The sequence below is a fragment of the Lissotriton helveticus genome, chromosome 8 (genome assembly GCF_964261635.1).
Source record: "Lissotriton helveticus chromosome 8, aLisHel1.1, whole genome shotgun sequence".
Lineage (NCBI taxonomy): Eukaryota > Metazoa > Chordata > Amphibia > Caudata > Salamandridae > Lissotriton > Lissotriton helveticus.
In genome coordinates this window covers 1,408,941,675-1,408,967,227 of record NC_136069.1, presented here as the reverse complement: position 1 = coordinate 1,408,967,227, position 25,553 = coordinate 1,408,941,675, and the positions used below count along the sequence as shown (strand labels likewise).

General features: G+C 47.1%; 1 protein-coding gene across 1 annotated transcript in view; it reads left to right on the top strand.

Annotated features, from left to right (window-relative positions):
- The window catches only part of TMPRSS15 (transmembrane serine protease 15), a 1,630,091-nt gene that overhangs the window by 48,151 nt on the left and 1,556,387 nt on the right, over positions 1-25,553 (top strand). Inside the window, exon 2 of the mRNA XM_078658360.1 lies at positions 23,082-23,221. Within this exon, the coding sequence (XP_078514486.1) occupies positions 23,082-23,221 (140 nt within the window). The remainder of the gene's footprint in view (positions 1-23,081; positions 23,222-25,553) is intronic.

Sequence of the window (25,553 nt, the reverse complement as noted above, 5' to 3'; positions counted from 1 at the left end):
ACCCCTGCTCAACAGAGTTATTAATCATTTCAGGGACCTCAAGTTCATTAGTTCTGGATATTATGACTTTCTACCACCTATAAGTCAGGTGACCCCTTATGATGACTGCTTCAATTTCTCAACAAGAACACTTAATATGACAGCATTCAGACTTTGATAAAGTAGATAACCCATCTGCAAGTGACGCAGGAAGAGGTAACTCATTTACAAGCTGACCAGATTATTTTGTCCTTCATTCTAGTAATGAAAGCTTGTACATACAGGCACATAATGGGATCAAACTGGGCTGAATATCTCAGGGTTAGTACTGACTGGGAAACCAAAATCAACAATGACACAAGTGCTCCTACAGTTTGCTCCCTTTATCTCTTTGCGGTGCCTCTCCATTTCCATCCATCTATTCATTCTCTTTTACTCCTCTCAATTCTCCCTCTCTGATCACTTTCTCTTTACCTTACCCCTCCTCCCTGTCTTTCTCTCTCTTGAAGCCTACACTTCCCTTCTGCAGAAATACTCTGGGACCTGAGGAAAGTGGCAAAGAGACTAGGAGCATCCCTTGGCTTTCAAAACCTGGCTCCAATGTCTACAGCCCACTAAGGAAATGCCCAGTGAAATAAAAGGCCTGTCCAACCCTGCTAAGAGTTCAACATTTCCTTTTTTGAATGTCTCCGGCATATCTTTCTTTAACATGAAATCTAGTTTTGCACTGCATTGTTAAAATGAAGCCTTGAAACGAGGACAATCACGAAACTGGGGTCTCATGTGATTTATGACTCAACAGTATATTTCTTCGTCATTAAATGAATCCAGAGGAGAGCATGCCCTGCTTTTAAAATGCAACCCTGTGCTGCTGTCTGCTGTGGCAAAGGTCCATCACGACTGTTTAACTGCAGATAAGCAATAAATTAAAGACTGCACATTATTTTTGTTTCTGACTATGGTAAAGAAAATAATGAAGGACCGGTGAATCAGCATGGGATGTTCCTGAGTTTCATTCTTATACTTTACACAACAGGATCTCTCTTAATGCACAAAAGATTGCTTTACAATTGGCACTTGGGCAGCTGAGGGAAAAATGAAACACCTTGTTCACATTACAGGCACAATAGACTAATCTGTTCCCTTGTATATGGAACTGGAAGGCAGAATAAACCTCTAGGCTATAGGCATTACATTACATTCTAGCGGAGGCAAGCTGTCATTATGGACACCAAGGCAAGCTTGAGGAGTGTGTAAAGTGTAAGCAAAGGTCAGCCTGACCGACACTCATCATGTCAGAGTCAACCAATCATCTCCTTTACATGTGCAAATGTGTAGGAGCCTGGGATCCTGCACTAATGATTGCGGGATGAATCTCAGAGCAGGGTCACTAATAGAGTCAACTCTGGGTGCTTCAGTTTAAGCCCTTTCTAGACTGCAGCTAACTAGTGCTTTATTGAATGTTTGGGTATATGTGTGTATGCAGGAAAGCATGTGTATTTGCAGGCATGTGCTGTAAATGGCTGTATGGAAGTATGTGTGTTTAATGAATGGGTGGGAGTGAGTAAGTGTACATGTGTGTTTGTGAAAGGATGGGTATGAGGGTGTGTGCTTGTGGATGGGTGTGAGTGTGTGTGCTTGTGGGTGGCTATGAGTGTGCACTGTGTGTTAGATGAAACTCTGCAAAATCCGGATTGAAGTACCCTGGAGAAATTATATGTAGCATATAGTTAAAATAAAGCATTTTCTTTCCAAAAGGTAAAATAGTATTTACAAATGTAGCTGTTAACATTCATAGCACAATGCAGATAAGAGATAAATAATTTGAGATCAAAGCACATTTTAAACAGTAAATATAAACAAACTATAACTAAACTGTACTAACATTAAAACAGTAATAAAATGACAAATAAAAGTGCAAAAATTACAACAGATAATTTACATAACAAATAATGTACATACATAGTTACCAATTTAGGGCCCTATTACGATGTAAGTTGGAAAGTCCTCAACTGCAGGTCACAGGCATTCCGACTTACATCACTGGTTTTAAATCCGACAGCCTAATTACAATGAAGTCTGTCAAATTTTAAACCTACCGGTCGGACTGTCTGGCTTCCAACGGTCTAAAGGAGGACGTCGGCCAGCCGGAGCCCCCCTCATAATCCCCTATGTACACCGTCTGGTGTGGGGATAATGATGGTGGTTTTTGACAGGCTTTTCATGCTGGGCTTCCGGTTGGAAGCCTGCGGTGCACCTATGTTAATCCCTGCATTGCGTGAAAGGCACTGTCAGGTGCCTGCCACTTGGTGCAGTGATTAACAAAAACACCCATTGCAATATGGGAGCTTATGTTGCGGACGGTTTACGGCCGCAGTACAAGCTCCCATACAGAAATGGGAGTATGCGACCGCACAGTGTGTAATCGCATCCTAATTATGGGGTCGGGACCTGGCATCATAATGAGGGCCTATATAATTAATTACCCTCAACATTCATTTGTATGAAATATATACTTTAAAGAACATTCCATTCTATTCCCTTACAAACCAACAATCCACTACTAAACTATATATTAGAAAGTAAACTATGGAAACATGAAAATGTATATAAAAACCACAAAATACATTCACATAACTAAAATAACATTTATTCAATCAACCAATGTATGTGACTAATTACCAAACTTAGGGGTCGATTAGGATGGCGGACGGAAACGGGTTCCGTCCGCAAAGGACGCGGCCAAGATACACCCGACCGCTCCGCGGAGAAACCGCCGTTGCGATTAGGATATTAATGCCATGAAACTCCGTCCGCGGCGGACGGAGTACATCAAACCCCGTCCGCGGCGGATGGAGTACACCTCAGACCGCCGCAAGCGGACGGAACCTAAGAAACTCCGTCCGCGGCAGACGATCATGACCGCGGGAACAGGCACCGCCACCGCAATACCTGCGGATGCTCCGTTCCCGCGATTAGGATCACGCCGCCAGTCCCACGGAACTCACCTCCATCCACGACCGCTGCGGAAACAATGCAACGAGAAACCCAGCATCCCAGCGGAAGGACAACACGGACACCATCCCTACCGTCAAACCAATTTACAAATGGCAGACGTAAGTAAATACAAAACACACTACACAGGACACCCACCCACCTGAAACACCCACACCAATCACAGGCCACAATGACAACCCCCCAAGCACCTACTATTCCACACTAGTCAACACACCCACCTAGCACCTGACTGCCATCAACCATTGGGACACAACCACGACACAGACTATAAAATTACGCCCACCCACTACCACAATCCTTTGCATCACAGCATAGCTGCTAGCAAGAGGGCCGAGACGACTGACAGCAGAGACAAATTGCACACATACAACCACCACCCAAACACACCCACCACACAAACACCCACCACACCATTCCTACACACCACACACCTGCACCTCCCAAAACAATCAACCCACACCTTGAGCACCACACACCATGGCACCCAAAAAAAAAACCAAATTCACGGAGACAGAGTTGAAGGTCATGGTGGATGAAATCATCCGTGTTGAACCCCACTTATTCGGGACACTAGTCCAGCAGACCACCGTGGCCCAGAAAAATCACATGTGGGACAGGATAGTAACTCGGGTGAATGCGTCAGGGACCGTGCCAAGGACAAAGCACAAGATCCAGAGGCGGTGGCATGACCTAAAAACCAGGGTCAAAGGCATCCGTGCTAAAAACCATCTGCGAGCACATCACACTGGCGGCGGCACACCCCCAGAGCCCATACCCTATACTGATTGGGAGGAAAAGGTGCTGGGCATACTGCATCCAGAGAGCCTGGAAGGAATTGAGGAAGGAGAAGAGGCTGGTAAGTACAAACCAAGCACCACAAGCACATAGACATGGCCTGCCTCACACAACTGAGAAGAAAAAGCTCCCAGGCTCCAACCCATGCATGTGGGCTACATACTCACCAAAATGTAAAGGACTCCCAACAGGCCCCCATGTCCACAGGGAGGGTGGTGGTGGGTGGGGTGTGTGAGAGAGGTCACAACTACTACTCCCAACAGGCCCCCATGTCCACAGGGAGGGTGGTGGTGGGTGGGGTGTGTGAGAGAGGTCACAATTACAACTCCCAACAGGCCCCCATGTCCACAGGGAGGGTGGTGGTGGGTGGGGTGTGTGCGAGAGGACACTGAAAAGTAATGTATGTCAATCAAAACATGTCATGTCCAAAGTATTGATCATCAAAATCTTTTCCCACAGGTGATCGCAATTTGACTAGTGAAACCAGCAACCCGCCGCCACACTCTCCTCACTCACATCCAGGACTCTCTTGTGACGATGCCACAGCCAGCTCCAGTGCGGAGGAGGGAGCGGGCCAATGCACACAGCCAGGGCCATCTGGCTCACTGGAAATCCCTGCCTCAACAACCGTTGCCTGTGTCACTCCTGCAACACCTGCCACAGTGAGCTGTAGACCCACCACCACCACCACCTCCACCACCACCATTACCACCACTCCTGCCTGACCCACCGCAAGACGCAGGGCCATCAACATCTCAGGCAAGCAGGGCGAGTGGACGGGAAAGGAGAGAGCCGAGACAACATCCCCGAAGCAGGAGTACCTCACACCAGCGAGCTGGGGAAGAACACCCACCCCATCCTGCCGCTGAGACACTGGAAGCCCTCGGCAGAGTCCAGGCTTCCTATGACCGTGGGCAGGGACATGCTGATCGTGCCCACCAGGACTCGGTTGATAACACCAATGTGTTGCGGTCCATTGACAGCCGCCTTGGCCAAATAGTGGACCTCCTGGGCCAGCACACATCACTGTGGAGGGTATGGTTAGACTGCAACACCCCCCCCCCCACCCCCCTCAACCAAGTGTCCAGCCGCCACGGTCTGCAACACCACCGCCACCGCCACCTGTGCCCCTGGACATGGATGTAGCCCCTGAGCAACCTGCCCCACAAGCTGACTCCGTAGCGCCTCCAAGACGGAGGGGCCGTCCGAGGCTGGATAGAGCTGAGAGCAGTGGGGATGCTCCATCTACACGCTCAAAGAGGGGCCGACAATGACTGTAACACTGCCTGAGGCTGCCATCCACCCGCAAACTATCCTGTCCCACTACGCCAAGTATTGGCACAGGTCTGCTGGACTAGCGGGACATCACCCAATGTGGTGTCAGCACGGACATTTCATCTCCCATGACCTTCAACTCACACTCCCCCAACCAACACTTACTTGTATATATCCACCAGCACCAATGCACAACCTGTAAATAAATTTCACTTACACACTCAATGATGTGTTGCCTCCATGTTTATTCACATGATTGTCTCAGAAACAGACCTGACCAGGTGCAGGGAACCATTTCGTACAGAATCCTGCCGCTGTGGGAGTGACCTAGGGAAAATCAGAGACAGCAAACACACGTCAGGTAAGTGAATCACACCCATCACAACACACAGCAGTGCAAAATTCCACAAACCACACACATCACAAATTCAGTGGATGAGAGGACACACATCATGGAGACTTGCATGTCCAGAGAAATAAACACACATAAATGCAAACATAACATACCAGAACAGGCAGCTGATGGACACCACATACACACACCACCAGCAAACATACATAACGCATTGTCAACAGGCACCGGAGGTAGTCACTCACATTCAAGGGAAATAGCGATCAATGAGCTGACGCCTCTGGTCCACACCTTCCTCCTCACCCTTATCCTCATCAGTCGACATGGGTGGGATGGGAGGCCGAGGAACTTGTTGGTCTTCAGGGTCCAAGATCAGTTCAATGGTATTGCGCACTGCCAGGTTGTGGAGCATGCAGCAGGCAATCACGATCCTGCATACTTTGCCTGGTGAGTAAGGCAGGGCCCCTCCGGTCTTATCCAGGCACCGAAACCTGGATTTTAGCAGTCCAAAAGTACGTTCCACCACTCTACGTGTCCTTCCATGGGCATCATTGTAGCGCATTTCACCCGCTGTAGTAGGATTACGTATGGGACTCAGGAGCCAGGGCCGGTTTGGGTACGCCGATTAGCCTATGTAGGTGGATGACAGACACAAATATCACAACCAGAATTGGTGGGTACCCCATGCCACACAGAAATCACAAATGTCCCCACAGCATACTCACCAACAAGCCACGCGTGTCCTGGACGCAGATTTGCGATCAGTTGGGGGACAATGCTGCTCCGCATGATGTGGGAGTCATGTGCGGAGCCTGGAAATCTTGCACACACATGGGAGATGATGTTGTCGGCCAGGCGCACCACCTGCACGTTGAGCGAATGAAAGTGCTTGCGATTCCTATATACCGGCTCACGTGCCCGTGGTGGAATGAGAGCGATATGTGTGCCATCAATGGAACCCACTACGTGTGGTATCTGACCCAGTGCATAGAAGTCTGCTTTGACAGCTGCCAACTCTGCCGGCCGTGGGAAATGGATGTAGTCATCCTTGTACAGCATCATGGCTTTTAGAACATCCCGAAGTACCATGCTGAACATGGACTGTGACATCCCCCCGGCATGTCCAACTGTGTACTGAAAGGTGCCAGTAGCAAAAAAGTGTAGTGCCGCCATCACCTTAGCTGTGGGTGTAATGGAACCAGGATACGTCCTTCGTGGCTGCAGATGAGGAGACAATTGGTCTACAAGCTCCATCAATCGACGTCGATCTAGCCGGAATTTCCTGATCACCTCCTCGTCAACCATATCCTCCAGCACAGTGTATGGGCAATGGACATTTGGAGCCCTCCTGTGTGGGAGTAGATGTAATATAAGTCAACTTACAAACAACGCATGTCTTTGCAACTCCATCACATGTAAGCCAACACTAGCAAGAAGATAAATGTTGTGGACAATAGTCATATGTGTGACATCTCAGAAAGTAACGACAATACGGAGTGCCCTATGAACAATGTGCAGCCACTAGCTACATGAAGTGTGTCAACATGTACAATGCAACTTAGTCTCATGTCAACACTACTGCCAACAAGACATGTGTAAGGACCCAAATGTGTACAAGCCTCATCACAGGCACACATGCACGTGCAGACACTAAACGATTCTGCTACACACACTCCATGTCATCATGCACCAATGGCAACACTGACAATGGTGAGCATCCGCTCATAACATGCATGGTCAAACAACAGGCAACACACATACACAGAATGCATGTGTACCCCCACCATTGTTATTAGCACACATAAACTACACACTGTCAACAGATTCTGACTGTGGGGAGACAGGCCTGATGTACAGTGTAGATGTGAAGTATTTGAAACGTGTGTAGGGAAATACAAGACGTCAACACGTCGACATGCACATGTGTAGCCCATTGTGTGCACATCAATGGGCATAGTATGACCACACATGATATAGTGCATTACATATGCAGTGTCGCCAGCACGGTCACAACCCTCATAACGCATTAGCGGACTATACAGCACGGTGCAGCGGTCCAAATAATAACATCATTGGCGCCGCCATGGCGGTGCACTGCTTCCGCGATTTAAAAATGGGCATACGCGGCTCGCGTTCCCTCTTCCCATTGGCTGCATGTGCACGGACCGTCACGGACACACATCGGCAACCGCAAGTGTGCACTTCCGCGACGGTTGCATCATTTGCAACAATGTTCAATCAGTTGTGCCACCATGGCGGTGCACGCCTTCCGCGGGGGAGGTGCTGGCCAACACATACTTGTAATTATGGATATCCAAATGGCAGGTCATGACCCCCCTTACAGTCACGTTGCATCATCCACCGTACACCGGCCGTGGCAGGCCCGGTGCACAACCGCCGTGCCAGGCATGTCACCCACCGCCGTGCAAGGCATGTCACCCACCGCCGGGCCAGGCATGTCACCCACCGCCGTGCAAGGCATGTCACCCACCGCCGTGCAAGGCGTTTCACCCACCGCCGTGCCAGGCATGCCACCCTGGCACGGCAGTGGGTGACATGCCTGGCATGGCGGTGGGTGACATGCCTGGCACGGCAGTGGGTGACATGCCTGGCCCGGCGGTGGGTGACATGCCTTGCACGGCAGTGGGTGACATGCCTGGCATGGCGGTGGGTGACATGCCTGGCACAGCGGTGGGTGACATGCCTTGCACGGCGGTGGGTGACATGCCTTGCACGGCGGTGGGTGACATGCCCGGCACGGCGGTGGGTGACATGCCTTGCATGGCGGTGGGTGACATGCCTGGCACGGCGGTTGTGCACCGGGCCTGCCACGGCCGGTGTACGGTGGATGATGCAACGTGACTGTAAGGGGGGTCATGACCTGCCATTTCGGGGAAACATCCTTTACCACGTGGATTTTACTCCGCGTGGCCTTTACAACACGTCCGTTACAAAGCAAGTCGTAAGCACGACTTGCGCTGGAGGGCGCTAGAGGATTAAAAATAGTATATTTACTATTCCAACACCTTCCCTAGTGTCCACGGGGACTGGTGTTAGAATAGTAAATTATACTATTCGAAATCCGCGCAACCAAGGCAAGTCGTGGTAACGACTTGCGTTGTAAGGAACGCGTTGTAAAGGAATGCGTTGTGACGGTACGCGTCGTACCGTCATACATCCGCCATTTCGATATCCATAATTACAAGTATGTGTTGTGCAGCACCTCCCCCGCGGAAGGCGTGCACTGCCATGGTGGCGCCACTGATTGAATATTGTTGCAAATGATGCAACCGTCGCAGAAGTGCGCACTTGCGGTTGCCGATGTGTGTCCGTGACGGTCCGTGCACATGCAGCCAATGGGAAGAGGGAACGCGGGCCGCGTATGCACCATCGACAATGGCGGAAACAGTGCACCGCCACACCAGGGCCTGTCATTGGGCCTTTTCGAATGAGGCTTCCAGGGGGAACCAATAGCTGGCCACGTGTGCCACTGACATGGGCTCTGGGCCCTATATATGTGTGACTTTCACAAGCACACATTCACTGCTTTGATCCAGTGCTGCCTGTGACCATCACCTCGACCTGCTGCTGCTGAGCTGACCAACGGCTGCTGCCTGTGACCATCACCTCGACCTGCTGCTGCTGAGCTGACCAACGGCTGCTGCTGTTGTGCCACTGTCCAGGACCTTGCCATGCAGGGAGTGCGAGAGACCCGGTCGCGTCCCTTCACCGCAGCGGAGCTGGATGTCCTTGTGGACGGTGTGCTCAGTCACTACCAACGGCTCTACGGTGCACCCGGACAGGTGGTAAGTACAGTGGTGTACATGTTGTTGGTCATGAGGTGTTCAGTGGCTCCTGTCTTCTGCAGGCCTGGCGGTGTGCTGTGGGACCTTCACATGTGTAGTGCTGAGCATGGCTGCATGTAGAAACGTGTTACTACGATGTTTGTGCATGTCATACTGTCCACTTACATTACCCTCTTGTCTCCCATCATGGCAGGTAAAGCTGCACGTTCGCAAGGCCGTGTGGAGGATGATAGCACGTGATGTACGGGCAGTGGAGGGGTTCAAAAGACGACACACACACTGCCACAAGCGCTGGGACGACATCTCCAGGCTCAGCAAGAATGTCGCAGAGATGACACTGGGGATGATTCCAAGATCTACACGTCTGGCCCGCCGCACCATGACCCCTCTTATGCACCGTATCATTGCTGTGACGCATCCTGACCTGTCTGTCCAGCTGAGTGGGGAACAGCAGCGCACTAGCGGTAAGCATATTGTATGTGTATGTTACTTGGGCCTGCAATGCATGTATTGCTGCTCGGACACAGTAGTGGCTTCCGTGGTGCGTATGTTTATCTGAAATACCATGCTGGTGCCATTAGCGGAGTAGGCGTTGGCATCCATGTCCGCCAGGTGGACAGCCCACTTGCATGGAAGTTGAGGGTTCCAGGACATGCCGTTGAGGTCTGTGGTCCCATGGCATTACATGTGTGCAGATAGTAGGGGTGGGACGTGTGCAGGATGTGTGCTACATTTACAATGTATGTAATGGAATCCTAGATCTGTTGTCCTTCCGTACGTGAGTGTGGTACTTACTCACACCGCGTTTCTCTCTATTTCAGTTTTGGCAGAGGGCACTGACCCACAGACGACGGAGATGAGTGGTGGCAATGCTTCCGAATCAGAGGTCACTCACACGCAGACTGACACTGAAGGGGGCAGCCCCGGAGAGGGGGACAGGACCGTCCCTGAGGACTCGCATGTGGAAACACCATCGCCCTCATCCTCAGAAAGTGTTGGTGAGTCCGCACTGCTGGCACAGACAGGGAGTGGGCAATCAACACCTTTAGTCGGGACACAGCACACAGGGCCCACACTGCCACCCACTGCAACATGTACTGCTCATGCTCGCCAGAGGAGGGGGAGCAGAGTTGCCTTCGGTGCAGGAACCGCCGCCCCTGCCCCAGTGACACAAAGTGCACTTTGTGCAGAGGCTGTTGATCTGCTGCGACAGCTGTGTGTAGGGAAACCAACATGATCAATGCATTCCAAGACCACGATAGGAAGTTGGGGCAGGTGGTGGCATTCATGGAGGGGATGCATGGCGATGTTGCTGGTCTCCACAGAACAGTTCAGTCATTGGCAAACACTGTGTCCTCAGCCATTGTACAGTCGCATACACAGGGTGCTACTTCTGTATAACCATACACACCACTTGATGTTACAGGGGAGAGTGAGTCTTTCGACCAGGCCTCTTATTCTGGTTATTACACTAGGAGCAGTCACAGGCAGCACGGCAGGGCACGGAGGGCACAGACACCCTCCCCTAAGCCTGTGATCTCTCTATCTGAAGACGACATGTCGAACACTGGAGTTGACAGACAGGATCATGTAGGGGTGTGTATGGAAATGGATTCACATGCTACACAGCCATCCCCCACCAACGTGACTCCCAAGCCAAGGCCACCTCCCAAGAGCAGGGACACTCCCAAGGACAGTACCAAGGAAAGGGCACCTCCCAAGAGCAGGGACACTCCCAAGGACAGTACCAAGGAAAGGGCACCTCCCAAGAGAAGGGACACTCCCAAGGACAAGGACAGTACCAAGGAAAGGGCACCTCCCAAGAGCAGGGACACTCCCAAGGACAAGGACAGTCCCAAGGAAAGGGCACCTCCCAAGAGCAGGGTCACACCCAAGGACAAGGACAGTACCAAGGAAAGGGCACCTCCCAAGAGCAGGGACACTCCCAAGGACAAGGACAGTACCAAGGAAAGGGCACCTCCCAAGAGCAGGGTCACACCCAAGGACAAGGACAGTACCAAGGTAAGGGCACCTCCCAAGAGCAGGGTAGCTTCAAAGGAGTGGGACACTACAATGGACATGTCTGCACCCAGGGACAGGGCACCGGCAAGGGATCAGGGCCATTCCAGGGACAGGACACCTCCGACGTCCAAGGCACATCCCATGGCCAAGGGTTCTCCCATGGACACGAGCACCATCAAGGACAGGCATATTTCACCCCTGGCTGTACTGAGGATGATGTTTAAGGAACGTACAACACATGTATCAGCGGTGGAGTCCCCCATACCTCTACTCCCATCCACTCCCCGCTAAAGCAGAGGAAGGAGTACACTGTTGTTGCATCCCCATTACACATGATGCAGAGGGCAGAAGGCAGGCACACAGCAAACGGCAGGCAGGGTCCAGCACGTCCCCAGAGAGCAGACCACCACAAGCACATGATACACCTTTGATGTCTGGTGATGCCACTCCACTTACCAGTCCAGGCATGTCCAGGGTGCCCCTACGTTTCACAAAGAAACGGAGACACACACCAGTGAGACCTGAACACCCCAATGTCGCTCCAGTACAGCTGTCCCCAGCTCCCAGAGCTACCCTGCCTCCTGGCCCATACAGCCCTGTGGCTCAACATTTCAGTGGTCCTAGTGGATCAGCTGCTGTTCACTCACATGTGTCAGGTGCAGGCATGGTATTTGTTGGTCAGTGTACAGGGACATGTCCGGCCAGTGTGTCTGGGTCTATGGCACATGTGTCAGTCAGTAGATCGGTGGCTGTGTCTCACACTCCTGTTGCTGGTGCTGGCGGTGTGTCTGGGTCTATGGCACATGTGTCAGTCAGTAGATCGGTGGCTGTGTCTCACACTCCTGTTTCTGGTGCTGGCGGTGTGTCTGGGTCTATGGCACATGTGTCAGTCACCACAGCTGTGGCTGTGTCTCGCACTCCTTTTTCTGGTGCTGGTGGCGTGTCTGGGTCTAGGGCTCATGTGTCAGTCAGTAGATCGGTGGCTGTGTCTCACATTCCTGTTGCTGGTGCTGGCGGTGTGTGTGGGTCTATGGCTCATGTGTCAGTCAGTAGATCGGTGGCTGTGTCTCACACTCCTGTTGCTAGTGCTGGCGGTGTGTCCGAGGCGAGTTGTTCAAGCAGTCCACCTGATTCTGTGGTATGAGGTCTAGTTTCCATCAGTCACATCTCATTTAAGTTTGTGTGTAGATTGCGTATGTAACCACCTATGTTTTATTAGTCTCCTTGTGACGGGTCGCTTGACACACGTACTTGGCTAGCCAATGATGTACCTGCTGTGTTGGGCACAATGCCCTGTTGCTGTTCTGATACTGCATTCTGCCCTCTCATATGCTGCCAATGATGGACCTGCTGTGTTGGGCACAATGCCCTGTTGCTGTTCTGAAAATGCATTCTGCCCTCTCATATGCTGCCAATGATGTACCTGCTGTGTTGGGCACAATGCCCTGTTGCTGTTCTGAAAATGCATTCTGCCCTCTCATTTGCTGCCTCTGATGGACCTGTTCAGTGCAATGGACTGTTGATGCACTTAGCCCCTCTCACGTGCTGCCTCTGATGGACCTGTTCAGTGCAATGGACTGTTGATGCACTTAGCCCCTCTCACGTGCTGCCTCTGATGGACCTGTTCAGTGCAATGGACTGTTGATGCACTTAGCCCCTCTCACGTGCTGCCTCTGATGGACCTGTTCAGTGCAATGGACTGTTGATGCACTTAGCCCCTCTCACGTGCTGCCTCTGATGTACCTGCTCTGTTGTCCGCAATGCCCTGTTGCTGTTCTGATAATGCATTCTGCTCTCTCACGTGCTGCCTCTGATGTACCTGCTCTGTTGTTCACAATGCCCTGTTGCTGTTCTGATACTGCATTCTGCCCTCTCATGTGCTGCCTCTGATGTACCTGCTCTGTTGTTCACAATGCCCTGTTGCTGTTCTGAAAATGCATTCTGCCCTCTCATATGCTGCCTCTGATGGACCTGCTGTGTTGGGCACAATGCCCTGTTGCTGTTCTGATACTGCATTCTGCCCTCTCATATGCTGCCAATGATGTACCTGCTGTGTTGTCCACACTGCCCTGTTGCTGTTTTGATACTGCAATCTGCCCTCTCACGTGCTGCCAATGATGTACCTGCTCTGTTGGGCACAATGCCCAGGCTCTTGGATTTTCTGATATTATGCACCTATTATGTTGAATAAAGCTAATGTATCATGTTTTGTGGTTTGTCGCTGTCATTCCTGGTTGTGTACTTCTATTGTGTATATTTTGGTGCGTTCGTCAATGTATTTCCTGTGACATGACACTCCCCCTCCCAACGTCACAGCCCTGCCAGGTACTCCCCTTCCGGAAGTAAATGGTGTGTAGCGTACCTGCGTCGTCGTCGATGATGGTCCATGACTTGCTGGTGGAGGATCGCGAAGAGTATCGGAAAAGCGTGTAGTACTGGGTCCATGTGGGCGAGCTGCTTGTGGTGAGTATCTTCGCAATGTGTGGTTAGTTAGCTGTGGGGAATCCGCCGTGTTCAGGCAGGTTGTTTTTCCGCAGCGGTTTTATGTGTGTTTTCCGCCATCGTGATTTGGGACACGGTCGGAGACGTCATTCCGTACGGCGGTGTCTCTGTATTGGTTACGTCCGCCGCGGGGTCGGGTGTAAATCCGCGGCGGTGCGTTCTCTTCCGCCGCGTACGGAGTTTTGACAGTTTTTCCCATCCTAATATGGCGGTCGGACTGTCCGCGGCAGGCGGACGGAAAAGGGCTTTTTCCGCCTACTCCAGGACGGCGGACGTCCGTCCGTCCGCCATCCTAATGAGCCCCTAAATATTCAATTAAAAACAAAAGAACAAACATTTCTCATTTAAATAACTCTCTAACTTAATCCCCTATAAACCTGACAACCTGCTCCTAAATTATCTTCACTTTGGTGTTCTAGAGGTACTATTCTGGAATCCAGTTAAAAAACAATATGGTCAGACAAAGCATTTCGGATGTTTCTTATTTGCAGTAAGGATCTTGTTTGCACATCATTACGTGTGTCTATATAGGTAAATTATGCACTTATGTAAAAATTGCAATCAAATAATTAAAATTAGGAGAGGCAAGATGGAGTCTGCTAGACGGACGTTCGTGTGAGAGGCTCCGATCTGGGCACCCGGTGATATTGCTTACCTGGGCTCCTGTTAACTTCTGGTCGTGTCTTCTTTGGTCTCTCGTCTGACTGATTGTTTTACGACCCTCTAAAATCAGCGGGGAGGCTGTAATCAGCGGTTCGTTGTTGGCGTTGCTCCCTGGGTTCTCCTGCGCGGCTTCCAGCGTGGTACGGATTTCAGCGGCAGGAGACGCCGCAAAGCTTCAGTGGGCGGAGCAGCGGTGTGTGGACGATCTAGGGCTATGTTGTTACCTTGTAGCCGGGGAAAACACCAAGACAAACACAAGATAAAGAGAGCTGTCGGGCGTTGTGACTGCTTCACGGACATTAAGTGCCAAGGCACGCAAATAAGCACACAAAAGTAAGACTTTTTGAGTAGCAGACATTTGGGAAGCTACAGACTGTTCCATTTTCCCCTTTTTTTTTTTTTTACTATATGACATTTTGTTTAGACACTGCTCCTTCACTGTGAGAAACTGGATTTTTGTGAGCTTGTCTACAGTGGGGCAGAGTTTAGTCTACTATTCTTCGCTGCCAGCGAGCCCCTACAAGCAAAAACGTAAATCAATTTACCAATCATCTATTGCTCTGAATACTTCTACAACTGCTCTCATATCTCAACTACCTGGATATGGGTCCAAAAACAGCCCGTGGTGGGAAAACCAGAGAGCCAGGTTGGGACCCGCGCCGCGCTTGCTGCAAAGTCAATGCAAATTGGTAGCTGTAAAGAGGACACCAGGCTAGAGGCCAATAGTAAGGAACCTGAGATTGATAAATTGTCTACACCCAGGATTCCACAAATGTTTCAAACTCCTCAAGGGAAAAAGGGTATGACTTCCACAGCCAGACCTCCTGATGTTGATTCCACCGATACTGATGGGGATTCTACATTGGTGAAAGCCCTGGAGCAGTTGGTAGTCTCCCCTGTTTTAATGCAGCACTCCCCAATAGTACCAATAGTACCAGCACAAACGCTTATTGGACTTACTGCGGACCATGTCGGGCACGAACGCAGTGTAGCCACTATGATGTTTGCTGCTGGGGAAGAAGCTAATGACCCTGTGAGCAGCAAAGATAGCGAATTCTATTCTCTCTCCGAGCAATCTGATGGCACAGACCTCGATGAGGACTTGGAAGATGAGGAAGATCTGTCAATCCGTGAAGAGACTACAGAGAAGACTACACCGACTGGGAGAGTCGCCCAGCAAAGTCCACAGAGCGTGAGTAATCGGAGTAATCGGAGTGAGTTCGCTGGTGGAAATGCCACTATTGGACAACAGAGTGCTCCTCTAAGTCATGACTGGGCTATCTCAGAGTCCGACTCTATGTCTGCGCATTTGGACTTATCTGAGCAGGCTAGTGGAGGTTTGGGAGCCACTAGTCAAGTCTCCCTTGAGGAGATTTTTAAAGCTATTTCGGAATATCGACTAGAGGCCAGGGCTGAACACCTCAAAACCCATACTGCATGTCGGAAATTACACAATAATGTTCGACGTCTGACAAAATCTTGCAATGATTTTACAGATAGAATGATAGAGGCTGAGGGTCCATTTCTACACTGGAAGATCAAGTGGCAAGCCACACGGCTGAAATTGTTGACATTAACCGCATGCGTGCGGGCGGAATTCCGCCCGTACGCTGGGTTTTTAAAAATCGCACTTTACTTGACGAGCTGGGCTCGTCATGAGCGTGCGAGGAGGCTACGCCATGACGAGCCCAGCTCGTCATGAGCGTCGAAGGGGTTAAGATGCATAAAGATGATGTGCATAGCAAGCTTGCCGATATGGAGAATCGACTGCGCCGTAATACCCTGCGCATTTTGGGGGTTCCTGAAGGGAGTGAGGGACAGGACATCCGTAAATTCATAGTTGAGCTTTTTGAAGAGGTTTTTGTGGAGGTTAAAGATTGGAATTGGGCTCAGGAAATCCAACGGGTGCACCGTTTTCCATTTTCGTCAGCGACCAGCCTGAACTGGGCAAGCATCTCAACATCCACGTGCTATATTGATTTCGCTAAATAACTTTCTGGCAAGACAAACATTGTATGACTTGGCAAGACCGGATAAAAAGAGATCGGGGAAGGGTATAGAATTTTTCGTACGCCCCGATTATTGTCATTCTACGGTAGAAAATCGATGGCGACTACGTCAACTTATCGCCCCATTTCAATCGAGTCTCCAGGTTTTTCTTCTGCAGCCTGCTACCTTAAAAACTGTACATAAGGGACAGCATCGTTTTTTTACCTCAGAGACCTTAGCTAAGGAATACCTTAATTCTTTGGGTTGATAGAATGTATAGAATTTGAAATCATATATGATGACACATAAGATGGGTATATATCTGTATTCATGTAGGAATATGTATATAGAGCAATTATTATGATACAGCTTGTTTTCTCTTTTTCCCATTTTTTTTCCTTCCATCTATAGAAGGTATATGAAGCTACATGGATTAGACACGGGGATGCCCAAACACAGAGGTTCTCTCATACTCATCTCAGGGCGATTGGCCCTATTGCCTTAGTTGCTTGGGAGGGTCACTTGGGTGGGGGGCGGGGATCTGTGGGATGGGGGAGGGTTTCCCGGGAGGGCTCACAGGGTGTAGGGGGGCTAGTTTTTGGGGTAAGGATGTTAAGGGTTTAAAGGGAAAAACGTCAGTTCTAAGCATATGTTGTAAGATTGTTGGAGCAAGCTTGTTCTTTATGTCATGTATTATCGATTTTTGTCAATTCAAGACCCAGCTTGGGGGTAATGGCTAGTAATAGTTTACGCATATGTTCATTTAATGTATGTGGATTGAACAATGCTGTTAAACGCAAACGCGTGATGCGGGAAGTGCGATTAATCAACCCTGATATTTTATGTCTGCAGGAAACTCATGTGTCATGGGGGAATCGGAAGATATTAAGTGAATTGGGCTATACATTATTTGTTGCATCACGGCAGACTACCATGAATCGCGGGGTTGCTATCCTGGGCCGGCAAATGATAGCCACTCTCGGGCAAAGCTAAAGCTGATAGTCTAGGGCGCTGGGCAATTGTAGAGTGTATCATTGTGGGGGTTACCGTAACAATATGTTCAGTATATGGCTCGAACCTGGACGAAACTCAGACTCTTGAATTTTTGAATGTTGAACTGGCATTGTGGGGTACCCCCTTATTATTACTAGGGGACTTTAACATACATGGGGAGTCTTTTACTTGGGATTACCAGTTTACTAGCTATGTTCGCCGTAAGCCCCATGTTTTTAGAGCACTGTGGCAAATATTGCTCCAGCATGGTTTAGTGGATGGCTGGCCTGCGGTTAACCCAGGCGATCCTAGGTATACTTTTTTTTCTTTTTCGTATAAAAAACTGGTTCGCTTAGACTATATATTTCTACCTAGGTCTTTTATAAGCGGTGCTCATATGCAGGTAATGCCACGAATCACATCGGACCATGGCCCTGTTGTTTTAGATTTGCTTCCTCTTAAGCTACAGCAGGGATATCGATATTTTTCCTTCAATAAAAAACTACTACTTGATGAAGCTTATGTACGCCATATCCAAGTTTGGGCCCAGCAATTTCTTGACTATAATAGAGATACAGCACCCCAGGCGATGGTATGGGATAGCTTTAAGGCGGGGCTGCGGGGTGAAACTTGTAGTTACGGTTGGTTTCAACAGCGACAACAGAAAACTGAAATGGATAAATTGCTGGTTGATTTAAAAAGTGCAGAACAGCAACTTATCTCGAATATTAGAGCACATCGCGATAGTGATTCGATACAGACTAAGGTTGCAGGTCTTAATGCAAAGATTAACGGTGCTTGGAGTCGTGATATAGCATGCCAATATCAAGCTCATCGAGCAGAGAGATATGAGTATGGTGAGGCCGTCGGCAGATGCCTAGCCCAAAGACTTTGTGGGCGACAGACACTACAATGCATAGCGGCTTTAGAGAACCATCGGGGTGACTTGGTCGACTCGATGGATGGTATATTGCAGGTTTTTTAACAGTATTATACTGAGTTATATACTCAAGAAAATCTTCCTTACGATCAGATCGAGCAGTATGTGGCTAGATTTGACCTATCTACACTGGATTTTACTATTAGAGTTAGAAACCCCAATAACGATGTTAGAGCTCGAGACGGTAATTAAGGACCTCGCACTTGGGAAAGCTGCTGGTCCGGATAAACTGCCTCTCGAATTATATTGTTTGTTATTTTCTATTATTAAAAACGATATGCTGGCTACGATGATCGCTGCTCAAACAGGCAATCACCCTCCATCGTGGGACGATGCGAGTATCGTGGTTTTTAAAAAGAAAGACAAGCCCCCACATCTTCCGGGGTCTTATAGACCCATTTCTTTAATCAATGTTGATGCTAAGATTTATTCTAAAATTCTTGCTTGTTGTCTAATTCAAGCTGTGCCATCATTGGTGTCTCACTGTCAACATGGTTTTCTTCCAGGCCGTAGCACAGTTAATCATCTACATTGTGTGATTGCTGTTTTGGATTATGCATCTGCGCTTCATAAAAATGTTGGCTTTGTGTTTTTAGATGCTGAAAAAGCATTTGACCGTGTGGCGTGGGCATTTATATGGGCTATTATGGGTAAAATGGGGTTTGGACCCCAATTTCTATTTGCTCTACAAATTATGTATAAACGACCAAGGGCCAAGATCTGTATGTTGGGGCGGTAGTCATTATCCGTCAATATCACTCGCGGTACGCGGCAGGGATGCCCATGCTCGCCGTTACTGTTTGCTATTTATATCGAACCACTGTTGCAGATGTTAGCGGCTTCTCAGCGTATATCATCAATGGCTGTGGGTGATAGCTATGTACGTGTGTTAGCTTATGCTGACGATATTGCCGTCATTACATCTGATCCTGAACAGGCCCTATCTGAAATTGAAAACATAAAAGTGGAAAAGTTTGAATGCCTTCATTTATCACTAGTGGGGCGACGTAATGTTTTAAAGATGTCTATTTTGCCTAAAGTACTTAATTATTTTCGTACAGTGCCACTGGAGCTGCCACGAGCACAATTAACGAAGTTGCAATCTATTGCTGATCGATTTCTATGGGGTTGGAAATCCCCTCGTCGGGCGTCTAAATTTATGACACTCCCACCTCTAAGAGGTGGATGGGGTGTTCCAAATTTCGCGTTTTACTATCTTCTCCAGAACTTTAAAATCATGGTGATTGGGGAGGAGTCTCCGACATTTGAAAGCCCTAATATATATTCGATGCTGTTGGGCAGTCAAACTCGACAAATGCTGCTGCGTTTTCTAGAACCAAGCTATTACAAAAGAACTAGGTTTAAGGTCATATTAAAAGCATTTAAAGGCTGGCGCTGGGTACGTAAAATTAGTTCTCTTAAACGCATTAATTTCTATACCCCTTGTGACTCAATAGAACTACTTCCTCCTATACTCTGGGACAGCAAGATGCGGATATGGGCAGGTAAGGGTATTGTTTGGTTAGGCAGTATGTTCAATGCTGGCACTATGGTTACATTTGAAGATTTAAAAACGAAATATGCGACTTCTCAGCATGATTTTTTAAAATATTTACAGCTACGGGATTTTATCTTTAAACATCCAAATATAGGATCTTTAGCCACTAATGATCTTCTTGAAATCTTGAATAAACCTGTCAGGATTGGGATATTATATGATAGCTTGCTGAGCACACAGAGCGATGATATTGAGTTACAAGAGAGGAAGTGGAGTACTAGACTCGATATTTCTGAATTATTTGTTCAAGAATCAATCAATATGGCTGCTAAAATTATGTTGACCGCCAATCTACGCTCACAACATTATAAAACTTTATTTAATTTATACCATACACCGGCTAAGATGATGAAGTGGGGCAATATCCACAATGGGAAATGTTATAGGTGTCAAGCTGATCATGCCGATATTCTGCATATATTTTTTGACTGCACTGTATTGACATTTTTTATTCTATCTATTGCACAATTTTTGTCAAATGTTTCTAACCTTGAAGTGGTGATATCTAGAGAGATGATGATATTTGGAATATCTAAAGATAATGATACTCAGCCATTGTATTATCCAAATCGATATTTCTTTTTTATGGCTATGTCAGTTGCCCGCTTATGTATTGCCTCTATGTGGTTGAAGCCTGAAGCACCCTCATATGAGATGTGGCGGGCCAAGTTTTATAATTTGTTTTATTTAGAATATAATTTATATCGTATTAAATCCCTGAGAAAAAAGCAACTTGGGATTAAAATCTGGCAGCCTATGATTGATCATTTGGGAAGCCTAGAATAGCTATTTGATTTACTGTTCAATTATTATTGGTTTCTTTTCTAACATACAAGCTTGCTCATATTGTTACTTAGTGCATCCTTAAAACATGCTGGCCAACAGTCTGATTTTTATAAGTGACTTTATCTGTTCTGTCTACACTTTGAACTGAGGGATAATAAAAATATTTAAAAAATAATAATAATAATAATTAAAATTAGTAATCCTCGATGGCACATAATAATGTGTTAGCAGAGTGTGGCAAAGGTCGAGGTCAACGGGGGTTAGAAAATTGCAGTAAAAGTAGTTGGATTTAGGCTTCCAATTTAAGAGCTATGTGGCTTATCGGATGATATTTATAATGTGATTTGAAAGGTCTGGGTCTAAAGTCACATCGGAGGGAGAAACAAATGAGACAAATATGATTCAATGATTAGCACTGTACAATCCAAGGATCACAGCTAACCATACAATCAATTCACTCAAAGTTTGCCATTGCAGTTCAAAAAGTGCATTTTGGTTTTATCAAAGTGTCCTAACTGTGACGTAGAGGGCGAGAGAATTAAAACAAGCATATGCAATGCAATCGATATCACATTTTTTAAAGTTAGAGCTATTGGCATTGTAAATGACAAGGTTTTTACTTATATTTTTTGATCTCCTGAACTAGGCAATGCATATCATGTACTGGCAGGGCTGAATATCCACCTTGTAACCAAACAAGGGAACATTTAAGTAAGTTACTTAAGCATGATCAGGCAAACTAGTTAAACCAGAACAACACATAAACCTTCACATTACATCTCTGATGACTGGCGTGGGGGTCACATATTGCACTGTACACACATGCTGTACACACAGCTACAGCTAGTACATGCTGTTCTGTAGGAGAGTGCGGTTACTCAGCCCTTCGCATACTGCACTCCTCACTTAGTAGCCTCCTCGAAAGACATAGCTAATCGGTAAGTGGAATTTGTAATCGCTTGGTTACTAAAAAGTCATCAACACAACAACATGAAAATTAGAAATTTATTTTACAAAAACAATTAATAACACAGGCATTACTTGGCAGTTTCCATGGTGCATGTAAAACAAACATCCATGCCAGCTGAGAGCTCCAGTCGCTCTGCGAGACTGAAGGAGGAAGGGTAGAGGCCAAGAATTAACAGAATACAGAGTTTGAGAGAGAGCAGGGACAGTTACTGAACATCCACCTAAAGTAAACAACAAGTGCAGCATTCATGAGGAAAGAGTCTGCAGGGAAGCACAGTAAACAAAACGCAAACGCTTCTCACTATAAGGCAGGCTAACAAAAAAAAAGCGTTGTGAACGAGGAGCACTTCTTACAAAGCGTGGAAGAGCCGTGCAGCTGGGAACAGCGACATGGGAGCGAACCGAGCTGTGTACAGGAGGGGGAATTAGGGGTTATTAGGGAAACAACATTTACTATGCAACTTTTACAACGCTGTACTTTACAACGCTGTACTTTACAAAGCGGTTGTTACAATGACTGTGTTGTTACCACGTGTGTCATTACAATGCAAGACAGTTCAACGACTTGCTCTAGGGGGCGTACAACACCTTCCCTGCTGTTGTGTAAACTGGAGTAGGAATAGTAATTAATACTATTCCTAAGTCCAGCACACCCCATAGAGCAAGTCATTGAAACGACTTGTGCTGTAATGACACGCATGGTAACAACGCAGTCATTGTAACGACCACGTTGTAAAGTACCACCTTGAAAAAGCACGCGTTGTAACGTGCTATATTCGGGTCATCACACACTGTACAGTGTGTTGGCCAACCAAAATGTTCTCTGAGTTAAATATCCATAAAGAGAGCTAAAAGCCCAATGGAGGGACATTTACAGAAATGCACCAGAACAAGCCAGCATTTCTGAACGCCACAGATAACAACCAATGTCAATTGGTGGGTGTGCCAAAGCCCATAGAAGAGGATACATTAGATTTGCAGACAGTGTAAGCACTGTTGAGGCTCAAACTAGAAGAGTTATATTTGAGTTAGGGCCTTTTAACTAATATAGAGTGTTGGAGTGTAAGATTTAAAAGTTATTGTGTAATAAGGAGCAAGACCAACACAGCGACATTTCTTACAGACCAGAGCAAAGTGAATTGCTGTTTCATGAATGTTTATCATTATCATCATATATGGTTTAATGAAAAAGAGACAGTACAAAATAACTTTTATGATGTTGCTATTGTAGTGAGGTATCTATTTTCTATTTATACATTATTGCATAATATTCCTTTATATACACCTGTAGATTGTAAAAGTGTACAATTTTTTCAATAAATGAATTTTGATATATTTGAATGACATTTCAGTTTTCTGGAGCTTAGTTGCCCTTAGGAGGGTACTTTCGTAATTACTATGCAATTCTGGTACTAATAGCTGTTTTGGTTTCAGATGCAGTGAATACAACATGTGGAACAGGTCATGCAAACAGAGGTTCATTCAAACTTCTGAGAGGAGCAACGTTTACTCCAACTTTACAAAACAGATCCTCACTGGAGTTCAAGGTTCTTGCATTTGATATTCAACACCTGGTATGAATTCCAATTCTTCTACAATTGTAATGCACATCCAAACACACCTCAATAGACCTAATTGGATTCCCTCAAAACAATAAACAGATTTCTTCACATGCAAACCACTGTTGGTAAATACAGCATCCTTCATCTGTGGATGAATGTATAAACATGAATTATTATTTTAGATTGGAGGTCTGTGGTATATAAATAAATAATACCGGATCTAGGTTTGACTGGACATAGCAATAACAGATAGCTCAATAAATAAGAGTCAAGATTCGAGGTAGTAGGAGTTTGCAGGTTTTAATACAGCATAAAGGACAGGGACAGGACAACCTGCACGGGAACAGGATGGCAGCGCTGCCTGGGACAGGATTGGACTGGCGTAACATTTAATGACAGTACACAAGCATATATACTAAAACTGTTGCATTGCAATACATACAATAGGCGGAGCAGTGGGTGTGGTCAATAGCAGTCGCGAAAGATAAGGGTGAAAGTGGGTGTAACAAGAGGCGTATACATGGACATGTGATGTAAACGTAACGGAATATGTCATAAATGGGGCGGAAACATGGAGGGGGCTACCTGAGGAGCCGGGACCTCTGACCTAATGGTGCGCGCAAACTGACAATGACGTGTTACTAGGAGAAGCTGGGGGCTATGAACTCTGCGCTAGGAGTAAATACTGAAGTCTGGAGAGTCAGGGCGACATATACCTAAACCCTATCTAGTATCTAATGTTTAGAGGACATGTTGATATGAACTAAGAGTCAGGAGGGGAGAGGCTAACAGACTCTAAGACTGGAGCATGCATTATTCTACATGTAGTGCGTGATGAAGAATATTAAATGACCATTAATACAGTATTTCTCTTACATGGAGACGTAAAGGCTAGACAATGACGGAAACTATTGATGCGATTCAGTAGCTTAGGAATGCAGAGAAGGAGGGCTGGACTGATAACTAGAATCATAACATACTCTTGGCAGACTCGTAGGCAGAGCCAGGCCGAGCTGGGCACTGCGAGGCAGGAAGTAAGTGAAGGGTCGAGGATACAGGTGGGGGCTGTATCGCTCCTCAGCGAGGGCTCAGGAGACAGGAGCTGAATCTGGTGTCCGGGCCCTTTTGAGGCCTAGAAACGGGGACTTTACAATGAAATAACGTGCACACTGAGAAACGTGGCAACGTAACTTTACATAGGCCTGATACTCGTAGCTTTCACGAGAACTGGAAACTAGCATACTAGAGATGGACACAACTGTAATCGCGTCTTTAATCGAACATGGGGGATACATATGCATATTAATCATGCACACATAACATAAGATGGGGGACACGTAGGGACACAGAACATGGCAAAATTTACTTTTCCACAGGTCAACAAGCTCACTGAATAATAACACTATCCCATCAGAGTGAACCCCAAAAGTGATAAAACTAACCTGAGCTCAAGCGCTTGGTACCTATGGCATATCACAGATATACTTAACTTAGGCAATGTGTAAGGAGTTGCTGCAGTACCAAAAAAGTAAATAGGCACAAAACACCAAACAATGCAGATCCCAAACTGAATTAGAGGAATTTCAATAACCCTGTCCCAAATAAGACCAATTTTGGAATGACGGCAATAACAGCTCCAAAAATTCCTGTTAAAACCTTGTTACCATCATCCCAAAACTCTGCAAGCAAAGGAAAAGAAAAGAACATCTCTTCATCATTTGCCTCAGGGATGCCACATCTTCTACAGCTCAGGACCTGATTTTTAGCACATCTCACGATCTTTTAAGGAGACCAGAAAATCCTGTTTAGTGTAAAGGAATTATTTATTTTAAGTTTGCTGGTCTAACAACTTGATAAAGACGCCTGGGAGATGCTTGCCACAGATATTGCAGGTGCGACCATGGCATCCAATCTTCCCAGATCAAAAATAGAGCTGGCAACTTACTTTCCACAGCATCCAACAGCATCCATTAAAAAAGGGAAAACTCTTTCCTTATAATCTGTGTATCCTACAATATTTGCATCTGGATCTGTCATTAAAATAATCAAATCCTTAGCATATGGGGCTATCTAAGTACTGAAACCCTGTTACATGAATGGAATTACTTGCAGTTCTCTCCCGAGCATTTGAGCAAATGGCTCCATATAGATATTGAAAGGGAGAGAGAGCAGCCCTGCCTAGTTTCACTATAAATGTTGAACCTCTTAGTCAATGCTCAATTGAGTAGAATCTGGGCTGAGGGGGTTCCATACAGCCTACGCAGGGTGGAGATAAAGTTTGGGCTAAACTTCAATGCCTTCAAAACCTCCCACAGATACTCCCAATAGACTATGTCAAAGGCTT